Genomic DNA, 19,221 nt, shown 5'->3' with positions numbered 1-19,221 from the left:
TGATCGTTTTACTAGATAAGACCCTTCTTCCTCAGCTGGGATCATTTAGAGCACTTTGAAGCTGCATTTAAATGTGATTTTATACAACAGTTCAGTAAATAAGAAGTTGATATTGTGTTATATTGTAAACACAATATTATGTGTTTTTGCTAAATTTTGCAGAGAACATATTACCTTTGAAGCCATAGCAGAATTGTTGCATGTCTCCGACCAACACAGCAGTGTTTAGTTTATGAATGAATCCGCATTCTGAACGAATCATGTAAATCAGTGATTCAAAGGCCCATTCAGAAAGAGAATGAATCAGCCGTTTTAACGAATCGAATGAATGACTCATAGACATTTACTGCCACCTGCTAGCAGATTTAGTTTCTTATTTAAAGTATAATTTTATCAAAAAAATAAAAAATAAATAAATAAATAAATTAAAACATTATAGGGATAGTTCACCCAAAAAAAGTTAATTCTGTCATTGTTTACTCACTCTCATGTCATTTCAAACCTTTCTTTTGTGGAACATATAAGAAGGTATTTTGAAGACTGTTGGTAACAAAGCTGTTTTGTTTACCAGTGACTTTCATTGTATGAACAAATAATACTGAGATGTTTCTCAATTATCTTCTTTTATGTTCCATAGTTTCCGTTAGGCCGTTGGAGCCTAAATGTTTATGTGTAATAAATTTTATGCTCAGGCAAATAAAACTTTTCTTTCTAAAGCTATTTGCAATAACTACTTTCCTTCATTTCAGAGAGCTGTGTAATAACTAATATTATTGTCAATATAATGTCTCTTCTGTCAGGTGAGAGTGTGAGCAGTGAGACGTCTAATGGCTATCTGAACGATGCTGAGGTGGGTCTGCTGGGGTGGCATGCGGTTGAGGAGGAGCCGGACTCTCCCTCTACTCATGACATGAGCATGAGCATGAGTGTCACCGCGGATACAGTGAGCCAGAGGAGCCTCCTGCTCAGCCACACTGAAGCACTGGCAGGTACAAGATCTCAGCACAGCTCATCCCCCCTGAACCTTGATCCTGCCCAACACTCATATGTCCCATCTGTGTAAACCCAAAGCAGCAAGTGCTGTCACATGACTCCGTGTTTGAAAGTTGTGTTGTTCTTGATGTTTTTGTTATTGTTGCCCATTACTTTGGTTTTAGTATTTATAACAAAGATGATAGCAGAACGCCATATGATGTAAGGAATATTCTGGGCTAAATACAGCAGCATCTGTGGGTCTGTGGGATTTTGTCACTGATTGCCAGTTTGAAAAAATGTAGCACACTTGCACTTGAAGTCTGTAAGGTGATTGTACTGCACCAGAATAAACATTACAAATAGACAATTCATCACATTTCATTGAAACTTGAACATTATACACTTAAAGATTATACAGTTTAGTATGAGATTAATGCGAATGTTTTACAGATTTAACATTTTCTGTCAGGGATGCACAGAATTTTTGGGCGCCAAATATTGAAAATGGCATTTCCGGTTTGCTTTCAAAAAAGAAAAGCAAAGTCCGCTCAAATAACGTGCGATAGGAAATTTCTATGTGGTGTACTTGTTCCTATTTGCAGTAGACCTACTTGCTGTAACATGCTGTAGTACAGCTGTACTGGGCAACACTGATAAAATGACGCTATCCTCTCATCCACTGATCTGCTCCCGCTGTGATCTGATCACATGCTCTAATAGGACTATACATTATTCGTGTACTTAGTCAAAATAAGTTATATCTGATTCTGTTGCATAGAACTAAACAAAAACGATATATTGATTTTTACATATATTTTATATATACATGATTATATTTTCTGTCCAATTTTATTGTGTTATTTTCAGTAAAAGTGTGGTTATTTTGTTGGCTTTTTTATTGGTATTTTTAAAATTTAGAGTCATTAAAATGTAGTTAAGCTAAAAAAACGTACAAAATTACTGTATATTATTTTCTAAAATAGTAAATAATTCGTACAAAGCATTTTCGGTTTCGGTGCATCCAGAATTTTTGTTTCTGGTTTATTTTCTATGGCTAACTACGATAATTATAATATATTTCCAAAGGTGCTGTTGACTTGAAATTTTCACCAGATGTCGGTAACAACCCAAGTAATTCATACATACAAATAATACAAAACAAATAATTTCAGAAATTAAGTTATGTGTAATAAAATGGAATGACACAGGGAAAAATATATTGAACACCCGAAGGAAGGGAGGTGCAAAAAGGCATTGAAAGCCAAGACACCAGCTGAAATCTATCAGTAATTAGAAAGCAATCCTGTTCCTTGTCAGTGGAAATTAATATTAGCTGGTTCACTCCAACCTACAGTACCAGGATGATGAACATGAAAGCAAGACAAAGATCCCAAACCCAGCCAAGAAAAATCTCAAATGGTTTCAGAAAAAGAAAATAAAGCAGCTAGAATGGCCCAGACAATCACCTGACTTGAATCCAATAGAAAATAAGAGCTAAAAATCAGACTTCATAGAAGAGACCCACAGAACCTTTAAGATTTAAAGACTCTGTGGAGAAATGGGCCAAAATCACACCTGAGCAATGCATGCGACTAGTTTCTCCATACCGGAGGTGTCTTGAAGCTGTCATTACCAACAAAGGCTTTTGTACAAAGTATTACATACATTTCAGTAGTTCAATCATTTTTCCCCATGTTGTTCCATTTTATTACACATCTAAATTATTTGATTTGTTTTATTTGTATGTATGGCTTGATTGGGTTGCTATCGACATTTGATGAAATTTCATATTAACAGCACCTTTAGAAATATATTTACCAGGAAAAATGGTGACGTGTTCAATACTTATTTTACCCGCTGTAAAATAAAGTCAATATAAAGTCAATATAAATATGCCCATTTAAAAAAACAAAAAAACTACATTTTGTATTTTTAACACTTTATTAGGTTACCACTGGTGCTGTTGGGAGAGAGATGTGTTTAACCCAGTAAATTCCTTTAAATCAGTGGTTCTCAATCAAAATCCCAAGGACTTTTTTTTTTTTTTTTAATATATATATATATATATAAGGAGCAGGGTGCTCCCAATGTAGGGCCCTATGATTTCCGTGACACGGAAAATGCAGACGGAATCGCGGAATCCAGTCACAAAAACTGAATTTACTGAATAACACGGAATGTCAATTTGTCAATGTTTGAATGAATTAATCAAAAGTAGGTCATTACACTTGAATCAAACTGCAATATGGACTAGTATCTGTAAATATTAATATTAAATGTGAATCCTGCATGTTCTGCATGTCTCTTTAAGCGCGTGACGCTTGCTGTGATTTCAGCGTCTGTCGTCTCACTTCCATTTCCATTTTAGAAAAACTAGCGTTATATCATATACACACAGAAATGTAAAGATAGGCACGGTAACCCATCAAAATAAAAGTCCGGTTTAACTAAAGACATTGTGCCAGATATATATTACTACTACTACTAAAATGAAACAAATATTATTTTTTAGGGTATAATCACACAACATGTCTTCCATGTTTTAATTTCAATAGTAAAAAAAATTGTTTGCCAAAATAAAAAGTTTGCTTAATTTTCAATAATTAAAAGATAAATGAAATTAATGTTTTATGCCTTCATTTGATAACCAGAACATTCTAAATAAACAACACAGCATTTCTGAGGGTAAAAAAAAAAACTTTCATGAGGTTATTTTGAGAATAAATTTGAATAAATTAAGTATGCATTCAAATAATTAGACGTGCTAAAACACAGAATTTGATAACAGTAAAACCATATGGTGAGAAAAAATAAAACATTTCATAGGGCTCTAAACATGTCATTTTTGTTAAACATTTATTAAGTTGATGTGAAATTGATGTAAATTCAACCATTAAAAAGGAGCTGAAAAAAATAAAACGGGGAAAAAACGAAATCCAGAAAAATTAAAACGAAATTTGGGAAAAAATAAAACGGATTTCATAGTGCCCTACCAATGCATTGGAAACCCTGGATATACAGTATGAGGAAACTTAATAAAATATTTCAGTCATGTAAATGAGAAAAAAAGTTTGAAGTTAATACATTAATTGGATACAAGTATACATTCACTGGATTGAAATGGTGTAAAAATACTAAATAAATAAATAAATAATTGAAAAAATCCTTACGTTCATACAATTCATGAATGTGGGAGACGGTAAACACAAATTCATGCAATGTTCAACCCCCCCAAAAAAATCTCAAAATCTGTATTTATTTTTTCTTTTCTTTTTTTTGTTGAATTTATGATTTAAAGACACTGCAGAATAAATATTGTGTGATTGAAGTTTAGTGTGACCGCTGCTTTATTTAGTAAATCACAAACAGCTGTAGAAGTCATGTGAATTCAATGGTTAGAAAGAGGGGGAGCTTTGAAGTACATTCAAAATGCCTGTAATGCTGAAGAGAAGTCTTGGGCCTTTGAATAAGGTGGAGAACCACTGCTTTAAATCATCCTGGCATCTGCTAGTGATTATTAGATGATTACTGTATATCAGGATCAGCTGTTGTGCCTCATGTTAAGTGTTTGATTCCCGTTTGTGTGAGATGTGATTCCACCTCCCTTCCATCCATCACTGTGTTGTTGTGTAGGGTCTGATTGTGCCGCCCCTCCTCACTGTCCCCCAGTGTCTCCGGCTCTCCTCGTGCCTCATGGCTGCTGTGAGGGCCCTCAGCTCCTGGAGGATGCCATGAATGTGCCTCACCATCTGGGTATTGCACTCATCCTCTCAACCTTCCCTCAGACCAAACTCATCTTGTGTACTTCAGTCTCCCTCCATCCATCGACGGCAACATATTTCCAAAGCTTTACACAGGCAGCTTTCTTCTAAGACAACATCTTAACCAAAATGAAACCTCATAAATGACTGATCTGAAATGCTCTTCATGGACAGGAACGTGGCATTAACGCTCTGTTTAACAGTGCTGTCTCATTAATAGACAGAACTTTTAAACAAAGTGAACAGTATACGAAAAAGTATTCAATTGTTATACGTGTTATACTTTTTTTCATTTTAATTTTGTGATTGTGTGATATCATATCAGGGTTTCTGTGGGTTTTAAAAAGGTTCTTAAAAGTCATAATTTACCCTTCCACAAATTAAGGCCACAAAAACATTTAAATCAGAGCAGAAAGTACTAAAATCATAAGGTCATGGCATTAAATGTTGTATATGCTGCAACATTTACAAACATCTAAACAACTTTAAATCAAGATACATTTACTAGATATGCAAATTGAAGATATTAAGTAAGTTTGTGCTTTAACAAGAACAAATATCTGTCAGTGGATTATGAAACTTGTTTTCCCTTTAAATGGAGTTTTGTTTTTTTGTTGAGCACATTAGCAGATTCTGGTTCTTGTTTTAATCGTAGACATTAATTGTTATTAATTTCTCATGAAACATCTTATTATCTTGTCGTTGTTTCTCAAGTAAATGTATCTTGATTTAAAAATCATTAAAGATATGAACTGAAGAAGTCATTGCAGTGTCATCAGAAAGTACAATAAAAGTTATTTCCATATTCTACTGCTCTACCATATGAGTTCATATAGTATGATGTAGTGAAAATCTGGAGCTCATTCTTGAGCAGGTAAAAACAGAGACTGAGAAAAGCAGAGAAACTGAGAAAAAAATATGCAATTTGATGCAGATGCCGATATTTATATGACCAAAACATAAGATGAAACTATGATAGCTTGTAATGTAAATCAATGAGATCTTTATAACAGTGCAGCAGATACTTACAGCAGATATTATTATTAAATAATATAAACATCAGTTGTCACTCTGTATCTCCAGTAATATGTGTTAGTAAGATGATATTTAAATGCTTAGTTATATGATCAAAACAAATAATGCAAAGCAATCCAAAGATGATTGAGAGATGAACATAAATGTTCATTAAAGGAGAGTCCACTTTCGGAACAACAATTTACAAATAATGTTCTCAACCCCTTGTCATCCAAGATGTTCATGTCTTTCTTTCTTCAGTTGTAAAGAAATTATGTTTTTTGAGGAAAACAATTCAGCATTTTTCTCTATATGATATGGACTGATATGGTGCCCCGATTTTGAACTTCCAAAATGCAGTTTAAATGCGGCTTCAAACGATCCCAGATGCGGTTGTAAACAATCCCAGCTGTTAAAGAAGGGTCTGATCTAGCGTAACGATCAGTTATTTTCATAAAAATAATAAAATTTATATACTTTTTAATGTCAAATGCTCATCTTGTCTTACTCAGCCTGGACTGTGTATTCCAGTTCATGACAGTTAGTGTATCTCGAAAAATTCCCATCTCATGTTCTCCCTCAACTTCAGAATCATCCTATGTCGCTGTTTTACCTGTTTTGTTAAGGATGTTTGATCTTCTTTACATGTTCACTTTACAAAGACTGGGTCGGTACTTCTGCAGCGATGTAGGATGATTTTGAAATAATTTTTGAAGTTGAGGGAGAAAATACGATTTTTGACATACCCTAACTGTCTTGAACCAGAATACACAGAGTTCAAGGAGAGAAAGGCAAGACGAGCGTTTGGCATTAAAAAGTATATAAATTGTATTATTTTTATGAAAATAACTGATCGTTATGCTAGATAAGATCCTTCTTTCTCGGCTGGGATCGTTTACAACCGCAATTTCTTTACGGCTGAAGAAAGAAAGACATGAACATCTTGGATGACAAGGGGGTGAGTACATTATATGTGAATCTTTGTTTTGGAAGTGGACTTCTCTTTTAAAAGCCTACTGATCATATTTGATACTGACATTTGAACAGGTTTTAAAAAAAAAGTCTGGATATTCAAGTAAAGCTACATTGTTTCAAATCAGTAAATATTCATCTTGACATATTACTAACAATATCAAAATCATTCTTATGTTTACTTTATAAAAAAAAGAGCTTTCGCAACACAAAAAAAACATTTAACACAGGGTGGATGAACAGGGGAAATATTATATTAAATGCATCAGTCAGGTGTTTTAACAGGTTAGCAATTTGTGTAATCAAATATGATAGATAGAAAGCAGACTTTATAGGGTTACGTGCTATTTATTTCTAAATCAAATGCGTCTTACATAGAAAAGCATCTGTTGTGCCAACATCAACCAGAGGATCTCTCAAGGCTTTTCAAAAGTTTAGTGTTTATTTCCTGTAACATACTCTGTTGTCTGCTCTTCCATACAGACAGCAGTGAGTTTCTGGCTGATGACATCAGCATCATCGCCGGCGGCAGTTTGACCGGTTGGCACGCCGACTCAGCCTTCGTTCTCTGGAGGAGAATCTTGGGGATTCTCGGTGATGTGAACAGCATCCGCTGCGCCCGCATCCACGCCAAGGTCTTCAGTTACCTCTATGAGCTCTGGCACAAGCTGGCCAAGGTAGGTTCCCTTCATTCTCGGCAAAACCTTGTTTACAATTACCTTAGAAACTAAATGTTAAAGGTCTCTTGTTTTTAGATCAGAGATAACCTTGGGATCAGAGTGGATACAGACACAGCCATGGTCCGACCCTTGTTCATCCCTCCTCTGCGCATGTTGGCCTCTTGGCTCTTCAAGGTAACATGCTGAAACTATCCATCATAAATGTTCTCTGCAAGTAGACTACAACAATTTTGCCCTGTTTCACAAGTGATCAGCAAAGAAACATTACTTAATACACCAGGCAGTAATGTGTTCACTTGTAATTGGATGGTCAGTTTAAAAAAAAAAAAAAAAAAAAACCTTAAGAAATAAATGCTTTTATTCAGCAAGGACTTGTTCATTTGTAGGGGGAGGGTAGGGCGGATTCACATTTGAATCACGATTCAGTCTCCTAGTGATTCGCATCGATTCACAAATTTCAAAAATTGATTTTCTAATTAATATAATAATAATAATAGCATGATGTTGTCAGAATAAAACAGCAACAGCAATGGAGGTAGAAAAAAAAATACATCCTGCCCCATTTTCAGCATGGACAAGTGTTTAGAAAAATAATATAGCCTGTTACATTAGAGTACATAATACATATTTCACTTACCACATAAACAGTGTAAGGAGAAATGACTGGTAGGGCGATGGCGAATGATTTGCAGATCCTGATCAGCACTGACAAACATCTAATCTTGTAAAATATGTGGTAAGTAGGCATAGATTTTATGAAAAATTGTGAATCGTGATTAAAAATCGAAAATTTGTGAATCGATTTTTAATCGAATTGTGACCCCAAGAATCGATTTAAATCGAATCATGAGGTACCCAAAGATTCCCACCCCTATTCAGTTGATCAAAAGAGATGTATTGTTAGAAAAGATTACTATTTCCAGTAAATTCTTAATAGGAACTTTATACTCATCAAAGAATCCTGGGGAAAAAAAAAAAAGTTAGGTTTTCTCAAAAATGTAATGTTTTAACATCGATTATAAGAAATGTTTCTTAAGCAGCAAATCAGCATATTAGATCATATTAATAGTGATATATAATATTAATATTGTAAAATATATTCAGAGAAAACAGTTGATTTAAATGTTAATATTTCACAGTATGTTTGTTCTTTATTTTTGATCGAATAAATGCAGCATTGCTAAGCATTAGAGACTTCTAGATTAGCATGCTGTTTGCATTAAACATTTAGCATAATTGTTGATTTCATTGGTTTAGTTCGTTCCCGCTTTGTTTTTCTACACAGTGCTTTATTTAAACATAAAAAAGGTTAAACCTTATTAAACGAATGTGCTTACACAAATACAAATTTATATGCAGAAAGATAAATTTGAATCACTTTCAGAACTTTTTTTCCAGCTATTGAACACAAAAAACAATCGACAAACCAATCAGAATCCACCTGATGTTAAAGCATTTAAAGTGACAGACAAAAGAACTGCAGCAGAACATTATTGTGCATTGGCGCAGACACTAATATGTGACCCTGGACCACAAAACCAATCTTAAGTTGCTGGGGTACATTTGTAGCAGTAGCCAAAAGTACATTGTTTGGCTCAAAATTATCGATTTTTCTTTTATGCCAAAAATCATTAGGAAATTAAAGTAAAAAGTAAAAGTATAAAATGTCTACTGTAAATACATCAAAACTTAATTTTTGATCAGTAATATGCATTATTAAGAACTTCATCTGAACAACTTTAAAGGTGATTTTCTCAATATTTTGATTTTTTTGCACCCTCAGATTCCAGATTTTCAAATAGTTGTATGTTGACCAAATATTGTCCTAACAAACTATGCATCAATGGAAAGCTTATTTATTCGTCTTTCAGATGATGTATCTCAATTACAAAATTGACCCATATGACTGTTTTTGTGGTCCAGGGTCACATATAGTTACTGTGCTAATGCATAAGAGAAGAAGTAAACTGATGCAAAGAGCTGACACTAGGTGAAATGCAAATACAACACAGTGATGCCATTAATATGCTAATTAGGGCATGTGTTACTGTATTTACTCTGAAATTGAATACAGACTGACTTACGATGTGTGTGTTCAGGCTACCATGCTGCCGTCAGAGTTCAAGGCTGGCAAGCTACAGGCGTATAAACTGATCTGTGAGATGATGACGAAACATCAGGATGTGCTGCCCAACAGTGACTTCCTGGTGCATCTTTACCACGTCATGCACAAAGGCTTCACCAGCGACGATCAGGTACGATGGATTCTGCATGCTTGTTTTTTTTTATTAAACCTGTATGTGTTGTGTTCTTAGTTGTACCTAAAATATTCCTTTAAAAAGAATGAAAAAAGAATGAAAAAAAAACACTAGACCAGTTGACCACTAGATGGTGCAACAATCTTTTTTTTTCTTGCAATGCAGTAAAGGCTCTCTAAAGCTGCCTGATTCTGTATTTGAAGAAATGCTTGTCTCCTAAACATTCACAACAAGCCGTTATTAAATAATCAAAAGAGAATAAGTCCGATCTGATGTTGACCGATATACATTTTTATTTTTTTTTTGTCTAGGATTATCCCTTAAAAAGTTTTGTTTGTTTATGGATTTACAGTGTGGTGAAACGTGTCCAGATCTCCAGTGGTGTGTGTGCTGGCACTGCACTCATTTAATTTCTGTTTCTTTATATTTGGTCAAAAAATAAAAACTCCCTGAATCTTGAGCTGCAATGGAAAAGCGATAGAGATTGGACAAGATAGACAGCGAAAGTGCTTTTGGCCACCGTTGTGGATCTACGCACTGTTGTGTGTCGATAATAGATTCTATTTGTGTCACTGTTGGCTTGAAGTCTCACTCTAAATCCACACAGGAACAGATTTGAAGGCCAGATAGAGCTCAGAGACGACATGAACAGTAGTGCAGAAGTGCATCCCTTCTGCTTTGTTGTTTTTTGTTTTTTTTTCTCTCTGCTGTTGTTTTACCACTCACTTGATGGGATTGTAAAAGTTGAACTTAGCGTTCACATCTTACACACTTCAGAAAAAACTGTTTGTGTCCACAACAATACAATTTAACAGCCAACTGCGAAAACGGCATAAATTGGGTTAGATATGGGCAGAAATTTAAGCAGTTCAGTCCTATTTCATTATTTTCTGCTGCACTGAAAATTGAATACCTGTTAAAATCATATGTACAGCTAGAGCGTTCTGACCATTATAGACTTATATCTTTAGCATCTCTTTGAAGTTTTGGCATTTACTCTACCAGTCAAAGTATAGGCTCATTAAAAAAAAAAAATAATCTAGCATATGGGACCTTTGAATGGATTTGAATGATAAACATAGTTTAAGAATAAGAGTGTAGAGGCATGTAAAACGTTGTAACCATAAATACCACAACATTTACTGTGTTTGTTTGTTTTTTTTGTTTTTTTTAAATAGTCAAATTATAAAACACATTTTACATATGCAGCTCAGTGTGAATCCTGTTCATGCTGCTTTAACACAACAAAAATCATTTATGTTGCCTCAAATCAGATTTTTTTTTAACAATTAAGTCGTAACAACATTTAAAAAATGTATTAGTTCACCCAAAAATGAAAATTACCCCATGATTTACTCAACCTTAAGCCTTCCTATAGGTGTATATTTCTTTCTTCGTTCAGATGAATACAATCAGAGGTATATAAAAAAATATTCTGGCTCTTCTAAGCTTTATAATGGCAGTGAATGGGTGTTGACATTTTGAAGTCCAGTAAAGTGCATCTATCTAGCATAAAAAGTGTTCCACACAGCTCCACGGGGTTAATAAAGGCATTCTAAAGTGAATTGATGTGTTTGTGTAGGAAAAATATCCATATTTAAACTTTAGAAACCTAATCTCTAACCGCCAGCAGTCGTATTCCAGTGGAGAATGTAGGTGAAACAGAAGTGTATGGAAGCATATGGGTAGCAAAATTCAATTTGTAATGTAATATGCAAAACGGCAATGTTTTTCTGTATAAATTTACATTTTCCCATACATATGTGCAACATTTAGTGAAAATTCAGTTATATAATTTACATTTGCCATTTCCTACACTAGTTTTAATATGCAAATCAAAAACATATTTTAACACTTTATAATGCAAAATTGAAATGAAAATGTATTACCCAAATTGATAAAATACGTTTGCCATGTCCAAGCAAAAACTGTAGCAAAATAATCATTTAAATTCTGTTTTTCCTAAATGCATTTAGACTTACAGATAGGACACTTGGGATTGCATTTTCATCATAATACCACGTGATAATTGTAGCAAAGTGCAGTGAGAATTCCAGAATGCATTCTGAGCCAAACGGGGAGCAAAATGCTGATTTAAATGTCTTTTATTTTTCTTAAATGCATTGACACTACATATAAGATGTTTCAGTTGGATTTTAATTGAATACCCTGCGATGAATGTAGTTTAAGTCAGTGTGAATTATATAATTATATAATTCATATAATTATATATATGTAAATTATATAGTTCAGTTTTAATTTTTTATATACTTTATCAAAAATTATATCCATTTTTTTTTTTTTTTTTTTTTACAAATTTGAAGTACAAAATGAGGATTTGTAATGAAAAATGATGGAGAATTTCGATATAAGCCCAGAAGAGACTGGTTTTCCTGTGCTGTAAACAAAGACTAGCATATTCTCACTGGAGCTTACACTATGCCTGCCGGCCTTCTGACATAGAACATCCATCTCTCTTAGTTCACCGTCTGTATATTCTGGTTCAAGTAAGTAAGGCTGGGAAAAAAACTGCAAGTCATCCTCTCTGTCGATATCTTCAGACATGTTTACGAAGACTGTTTTATGTACAGCGTTTGTCGACTTCTGCTTACAAACAAGGCACAGCGCAAACGGGTTCTACGTCAGAACGGCGGCTCCTATGTCAGCAGCACCACACGGATGCCTCGTGGTACTCTCGTGAATGTGCAATGAAGACTGACACAGAGGAGAAGAGATTGTGGAATAAAGTTGTTGTTATTGTTTTCTTTGCTCACAAAAAGTATTCTCATAGCTTCATAACATTACGGTTGAACCACTGATGTCACATGGACTATTTAACAATGTCCTTTAATATCTTTCTAAGCCTTGGTAGTTGCGTTGCTGTCTATGGAGGGTCTTAATTTGTGTTCCGAAGATAATTGAAGGTCTTATGGGTTTGGAACGACACAAGGCTAAGTATTTAATGACGGAATTTTCATTTTTGGGTGAACTATCCCGTAAACTGAACAAACGCAAATTTAATGTTTTGTGTGCCCTACACTGCATAGTTGTACTAGTACGATGAACAGTTGTCTGCAACTGTTGACTAATTGACTCACAAAGAGGTGGATATCCCATAGATATCAAACAATAATCTTACAGCCAGAAATTGTGACATCTTTAAGGGTGGGATTTGACTTTGACCATCATTTGACCGTTGTAGAAAGTGCAAACTAAATGGGCAAGTGGCAGATTATTGAAATGGAAGAATTAAAGTTGTTTCAGTGTTAATTTCATTAACGAAGACGACGCCGAAAAATATTCGTTAACAAATATTCGTTCTGTGACGAAGACGAGACGTTGACGAGCTAAAACTAATATCTGATGATAAAAAGTATGACGAAATTTATGCCATCTCTTTGTTAACAAGACGAGACGGGGCGGGACGAGAATGTTATTTAAGGACTACCAGGACATTAAAAAGACGAGTAAAGTTTTCCCAAATTCAGTCCTTGATTCAATTTTATTATAAGCTTTGATTTGGACTAAAAAATTAATGAATATTTTTGTTTGAAGAATAAATAGCTAAAATACACTAAAATATGTTGGTAACTTCAGTTTGACTAAAAGTAATGACTCAAAGTTGACAAAAATGTATGTATATATATATATATATATATATATATATATATAATTTTATGGTAACAAATAGAATATGTTTACTGATATTTGTCATATGTATATTATATTGTTAAAAAGTATATAGTAGTATAAGCATTTATTTTATTGTAGTAAAAAGGACATTGTGCATTGAAATGTATCTGTACAGGAACCCTGGTCAAACTAAAGCTGCAGTTAATGATTAAATCTTTGTGTACCACTATAGGAACAGGAAAGTCAACAAATAAGAGCACTGCCAACAGGTGTTGGACTGCTGGCTGGATTTAGTAAATACACACTGACCATCAGCACATTGATTTTTTTTTTTTACCTCCATCATTTGGAGTCATGTTAAGGTCACAAATTGAGGTATTTGTCTTAGCGCTGCGGTACATCTAGAGTCTTTAGCTGGAAAGGACGAATCGAGGCACATTCACCCATGTGTCTGTACATATAAATGTCCTTGCACTGCTATGACAATTCAAACCGGTTGGCCATGTTAAATTGTCACACACACACACACACACACATGATTGTGCTTGCTGTATTTACCGCTGCATAATAGTCCCGCTTTGCAGAATTGCCGCTTCCTCCAAAATGCTCATTTTGGGTAATCACGCAGCAGTTTGGTGGCGCTTAATTACTACTGGTTGCTAAGCATTGCAAAGGTCAGTTATTGCAGAATGAAGGTAAAATGTCCCTGCAGATGCACCGCTTCCACCAATTTCACATCTCCCTCTCAGCAGGACTCTTTTTATGCTGCTAGGTTGTCTATATTGGTGTTTTTTTTTCCTTCATCTGACAGTGTTTACAAAGGATTCAATTAAGGAAGATGAATGTGGCAGTTACGGAGCAGCCGTGTTTGTTTATGCGTTTGTTTGTTTGTGCACATGGTACAGTGGTTTCAAGAAACTGATGTGAGAGAGAGACAGAAATGGTTGGTGGTTTATAAAGCGGTTAAAGGATACACTCTGAATTACGTAACGTTTCACACCTTCAGAGTAACTTATGAAGTCCAGAGACATAGCCTGATGGATTGTGCCTCGAAATGATTCATGCAGTTAACCTGAGTTTAAATCTGTTTTGAGTGATTTTCAGGACCTCCATCTCATTTCTTGTCCATACAGAGTAGGATTACTGTGCATTTTTTAAATATCTGTCATTTATTAGAGTAATTTTGTTTTGGCACACATTTATTACACTACATAAACTTGTTCCTCATTACTTTGAAGTGAAGAAATGGACACCCGCTCCAAAATGCAACAGCAATATCTAATTCCTGATTCTGAATCTGCACCAAATCACACTGAATGATTCATTCATCAGTCGGACTGATCTGAACAACTCAATGATTTAGTCAGAGTGAGTCAGTTATCAAGTCACCAAATTATTCATGTCTGTCTGACTCAAAATGTGCTCGAGTTGAGCTAGTGTGCGTGTGATGAGTGGTGTTAAAAAATAAATTATTAATAGTGAATTTTAGTATTGATTATTACATGCACATACTGTACATACTGGCATGTTTTGAGTTATTTTAATATAGTATAGTAATTAGATGCCTGATTGTGGATACATCCACATTTGTATGTAAAAACATGCAATAACATTTAAAATAGCTCAGATTAATTCACATGCATTTTTTCCACTGTTATTGCAGTTTTAAGTGATATAAAGTGGGTATGCTTGCATTATTTCATTTATTTATTTTTTTTAATGTTAACATACTTTGCCCTATGTGACGTCTTGTTAGGGCCCGAGCACTGATGGTGCACACACACCAGACGTGGTGAAAATTTATATCTGATATGGGTTTTAGATATGGGTGTGGCAAAATGGCTCAATAGCGCCACCTATTAAATTTCAACGAAGTGCCCCTTAAGTTATGTTTCGCATACATGTAAGAAATTTGGTAAACACATGTAACACACCAATACCTACAAAAAAGTCCCCGGGTACAAAGTCCCAAACCCAACAGGAAGTCTGTTTGAATTTTCTCTGCAAGTTTTGTGCTGTTTTTGCCATTTTCAGGTATTGTATTTAAACAAACTCCTCCTAGAGATTGATTCAGATCAACACCAAATTTGGTCAGTCTAATCTAAAGCCCTTTGTGACATTAAATTGCGAAAATCTTGATTTTTCATTAAAGGGCGCCTCCATGCGGCCTGACAAACTTTGATGTTTCGCAATGAAAAAGTTGCTGATGAGTTTGTGCAAAAGACACGTCCATCTAAACTAACTACAAAAATGTCTCTTGATGAGGATTGGAAAGCACAGAAATGACCCCATGACAGAACTTTCGATATAGAATATGTGGAAGGAGGACTTACTCTGAGTATAATGTTGCTCTGACGTCACCTGCCCACTTCTTTTGACTACACTCACCAATGAACTACAACAAAGCACTATGACCACCAATAGCATTGGATTCAGGAGTCAAGCTGCCCCATACATGACAATACCATGCCTGAACGCAACGGGTCGTGAGCTAGATTTCAAATCGCTTAAGGAACATTTTGGCATTTTTTTTTGTTAGAAGGCGTTGTAGCTCAGCCATACAATGTCTGTTCTGCCCCAAACTTCACACTTGTAATACAGGAACATAAATTGATATTTTAATATATTGAACTATATTTATAGTATTTATAGTATAGTATTTATAGTATATGTTTTGGTAATAAGATTTATTATTTAAGCTTATGTGCAGATTAATACATATTCAGTGTCTTCATCCATTCATCATCGTTATTGTAGTGTGAAGTGAATAAAGTTGCAAAATAAAGATGCTTGAGCAATCAGTACTTTTTTCTTTTTAAACTAAAAATCGAACACTTTTGTGCTTTTACTCAAGTGAAATTGAAAAGGACTACTTATACTTTTACTGGAGTAATGTTTTATTAGTTTATCCACACCTATTCAGGTACTTGATTTGTGTGCGTCGTATGCCACAGTTTTACTGTCCTCTAATAAAAGTGGCTAAGAGAATATCTTAAAAAACGATTTTTACATTTTTGTTCCTCCCCCCTCAGGATGTGTTGAACACGATGATTAGATGGTGCTCACCACGCTTCTTCTTCCTGGGCCTGCCGGGCTTCACCATGCTGGTGGGAGACTTCATCACCGCGGCTGCTCGTGTCCTCAACACTGACTCCTTTGAGGTACTGCTGCTGCTGTCAGTCCTAAAAGAATTATATCTACACCTACGCTACTTACAGAAACACACACCTTCATGTTGGTGTTTTCTCCATTCATGTTCATGTCAGGCTCCACGGATCGAAGCTCAAACAGTTCTTGGTTCGCTGGTGTGCTTCCCTAACCTGTATCAACAGATCCCCTCTTTGCAGTCTGTTCCTGGATCTGAGGATATCGTAGTTGGCAAAGAGGACATGAAGGTATGCCGTTAAAAAAGTCAAGCTAACCCCACATTTTATTACACATCTAATATCTAATGATGCTTTTGTAGTGGAAATGAGCTCTCTGTTCAGCTGTTAGAGTCAGTGTGTTAATTTGTTAATGGCATCACAGGTTACACATTTGGGTGTGAAACTGTCAATGGAAAATGCAAAAGATAATCTACAGATGGAGAGGCCTAGTGTCATTTAACAGATGTATTTTAATTAATTCTGTCATTTCAAACCTTTATGACTTACTTTCTTCATGTCAGGATGTTTAGTTGATAATGAGTGTCCTCAAACAAAGGTGTTGAATGGCTTTAGAAGATGTCATATGGGCCCTGTCCCAAATGGAACACTTCATGTTAAGTCCACGAGACCGCAGGGTGTCCCATTTGTCATTTTAGCGCTCAGAAGGGTGCTCGCGAGCGCCTCCGTTATGCGCCGCACTGGTGTGAGCTCCGCAACAGACTTCTACCCGACAGTCAAAGCAACATCACGTCACGAAAGTGCAGACTCAGAGGAAGACAGAGGCTTTAGGGTGCCATTTGGGACAGGGCCATGGACTGCTTTCCTGTCCCTGTCACAGTGGTGTTTGGAGTGCACACTGGGGTCTAAAGATAAAAGTGTTATGGCTTGATTTTCAGTTGACTTCTCAGTGAAAATGCATGCAGGTGGATGATGTGACCAAAATCTTTAAACCATGATATGTGCTCTTTAATTACACCAGTGATACACATCAGCTAATGGTAATTTTTTTTTTTTGCTGAATTAGATTTGACCAAAGCAATACATATTTTAGAATTTCATAAGCCACTGCAACACATTATAAGCTGGCAAAGTGGCTTTTAAAAAAGGAAAAAGTCAAAAAATAAATAAAAAAAAATAGAGTAAACATCTCAGATCTTTTTTCCACCTTTCATGTAATATTGAAACAAACTAAATCCATGAACCAAATGAATAGAAACTTTTAAGGGAAAAAGAAAAAAAAGAAAAATCTAAAATTACCTGATTGCACTACCTCATGGGGCACACCTTTTTTTCCTAATTTTTACTCAGTTTGAAATTAACCACGTATATTCAAACAAGCTTTGACTGAAAAGTAATTATAATCCTCCATTCATAATTTAAGTGATGCCGTTTCTGTAGCATCTTTGCAATCACATTGCTTAAGTGGCTTAATATCATCATGTAAATCAGCGTTTCCCAACGTCAGTCCTCGTGCCCCCCGCTCTGCATATTTTGTATGTATCTCTTATCACGTACGGCAATTGTTCTGTTCGACCGTGAAGTGCCCTGCGACGTGGAAATCACCGGATATTCCACCATTATTCCAGTTCGAAACGAGTGTATCCACAAGTTTTTTACGCCCCATAAGGCCTTGCGTCAAAAGTGGGAGCGTCTTCCGGTTCGAAGTAAACAAACGGGACGTAACACTCATTCATTCAACAGCTGACAGTAGTGATGTGCAATTGAAGCCTCGTAAAGCACGGACATTTCAACTGACCGTTTCGGGAAAAGATTCAAAGCCTAAAGTAAGTCGAAAACAGCGTGATCTGGTGGTTGGTAAACAATAAAGCAGCCAGAAACATGCGAAAGAAACACCGTCAGACGAAACATTTACCACACATTTGACAGATCGACTCATTTACGTGCACAAATATAAGTCTAACAGTGTGTGTGTTTGTTTGTTGAATTTCTGTCTCTGATAAATTCATGTACCCATTAAACTGGCATTAAATGCTAGTACGAATATCTGATCCAATAGAAGAATAATGTACACATTAAGTGCATAGGGCAAATATTTAAGTTCACTTCATTTCGGAACGTTCCATGAAGGGCTGGAGATGGGAAACGCTGATCTGAATCAGTATGAATTTCTTTCCAGCTGTGTGTGAAAAGTGCCTTACAAATTTGCTTTCAGTAAATTAAAAAGAACAGGCATGGTATTTTTGAAAATTTTTTTGTTCCACATACAGGTTTTTGAAGGTGTGCAATGACAGAAGAAAATATGGCATACAAATATGTAAACCATGACCACAAAACTGAACCTTAATTAGCCTTAATATGTTGCCAAATATATTAGTATTAACTGTCTTGCTTTCTATCTATAGGACTACCTTGTGAACATTCTTTTGAAGACGGCACGTAATGAGACATGTGAAGGAGCCAGGTACTGTACAACCCGCCTGACTGACATAGATTCAGTTCACTGAGCCTTATGTGTAGTGATCTTGCATACATTTTTTACATTTTATTTTTGTTCCTGTTTAAAAGTCATGCATGATTACAACCACACTGATGTGTTTTACGTTGTGAATGATATGGATGGCTGCTCCTTTGGGCTCCTAATGATCTGACAGTGTTTTACCGTGTTTTAGGTGTGTAGCAATCTGCAGTCTGGGGCTGTGGGTGTGTGAGGAGCTGAGACAGACAGAAACTCACCATCAGGTCAAAGATGCCATTAACGTTCTGGGCGTCACGTTGAAGGTGATTATATCTGATCTGTTCCTTCACTCTGAAGTTGTATTAG

At 35.4% G+C, this 19,221-nt stretch overlaps 1 protein-coding gene across 4 annotated transcripts in view; it reads left to right on the top strand.

Moving 5' to 3' along the window:
- ralgapa2 (Ral GTPase activating protein catalytic subunit alpha 2) overlaps nt 1-19,221 on the top strand; it is a 182,486-nt gene that overhangs the window by 88,355 nt on the left and 74,910 nt on the right. For 3 of the 4 annotated variants that reach the window (XM_051132677.1, XM_051132674.1, XM_051132678.1), the window contains 9 exons: nt 801-989; nt 4,609-4,728; nt 7,206-7,399; nt 7,478-7,576; nt 9,502-9,657; nt 16,326-16,454; nt 16,560-16,688; nt 18,803-18,861; nt 19,070-19,178. In XM_051132677.1, the coding sequence (XP_050988634.1) occupies nt 801-989; nt 4,609-4,728; nt 7,206-7,399; nt 7,478-7,576; nt 9,502-9,657; nt 16,326-16,454; nt 16,560-16,688; nt 18,803-18,861; nt 19,070-19,178 (1,184 nt within the window). The remainder of the gene's footprint in view (nt 1-800; nt 990-4,608; nt 4,729-7,205; nt 7,400-7,477; nt 7,577-9,501; nt 9,658-16,325; nt 16,455-16,559; nt 16,689-18,802; nt 18,862-19,069; nt 19,179-19,221) is intronic. The other variant, XM_051132675.1, reaches the window with a different exon arrangement.

This window comes from Labeo rohita, chromosome 17, assembly GCF_022985175.1.
Source record: "Labeo rohita strain BAU-BD-2019 chromosome 17, IGBB_LRoh.1.0, whole genome shotgun sequence".
In the NCBI taxonomy this organism is placed as follows: domain Eukaryota; kingdom Metazoa; phylum Chordata; class Actinopteri; order Cypriniformes; family Cyprinidae; genus Labeo; species Labeo rohita.
Note: the sequence above shows the minus strand (reverse complement) of the source record. Positions and strands in the feature narration are given on the sequence as shown.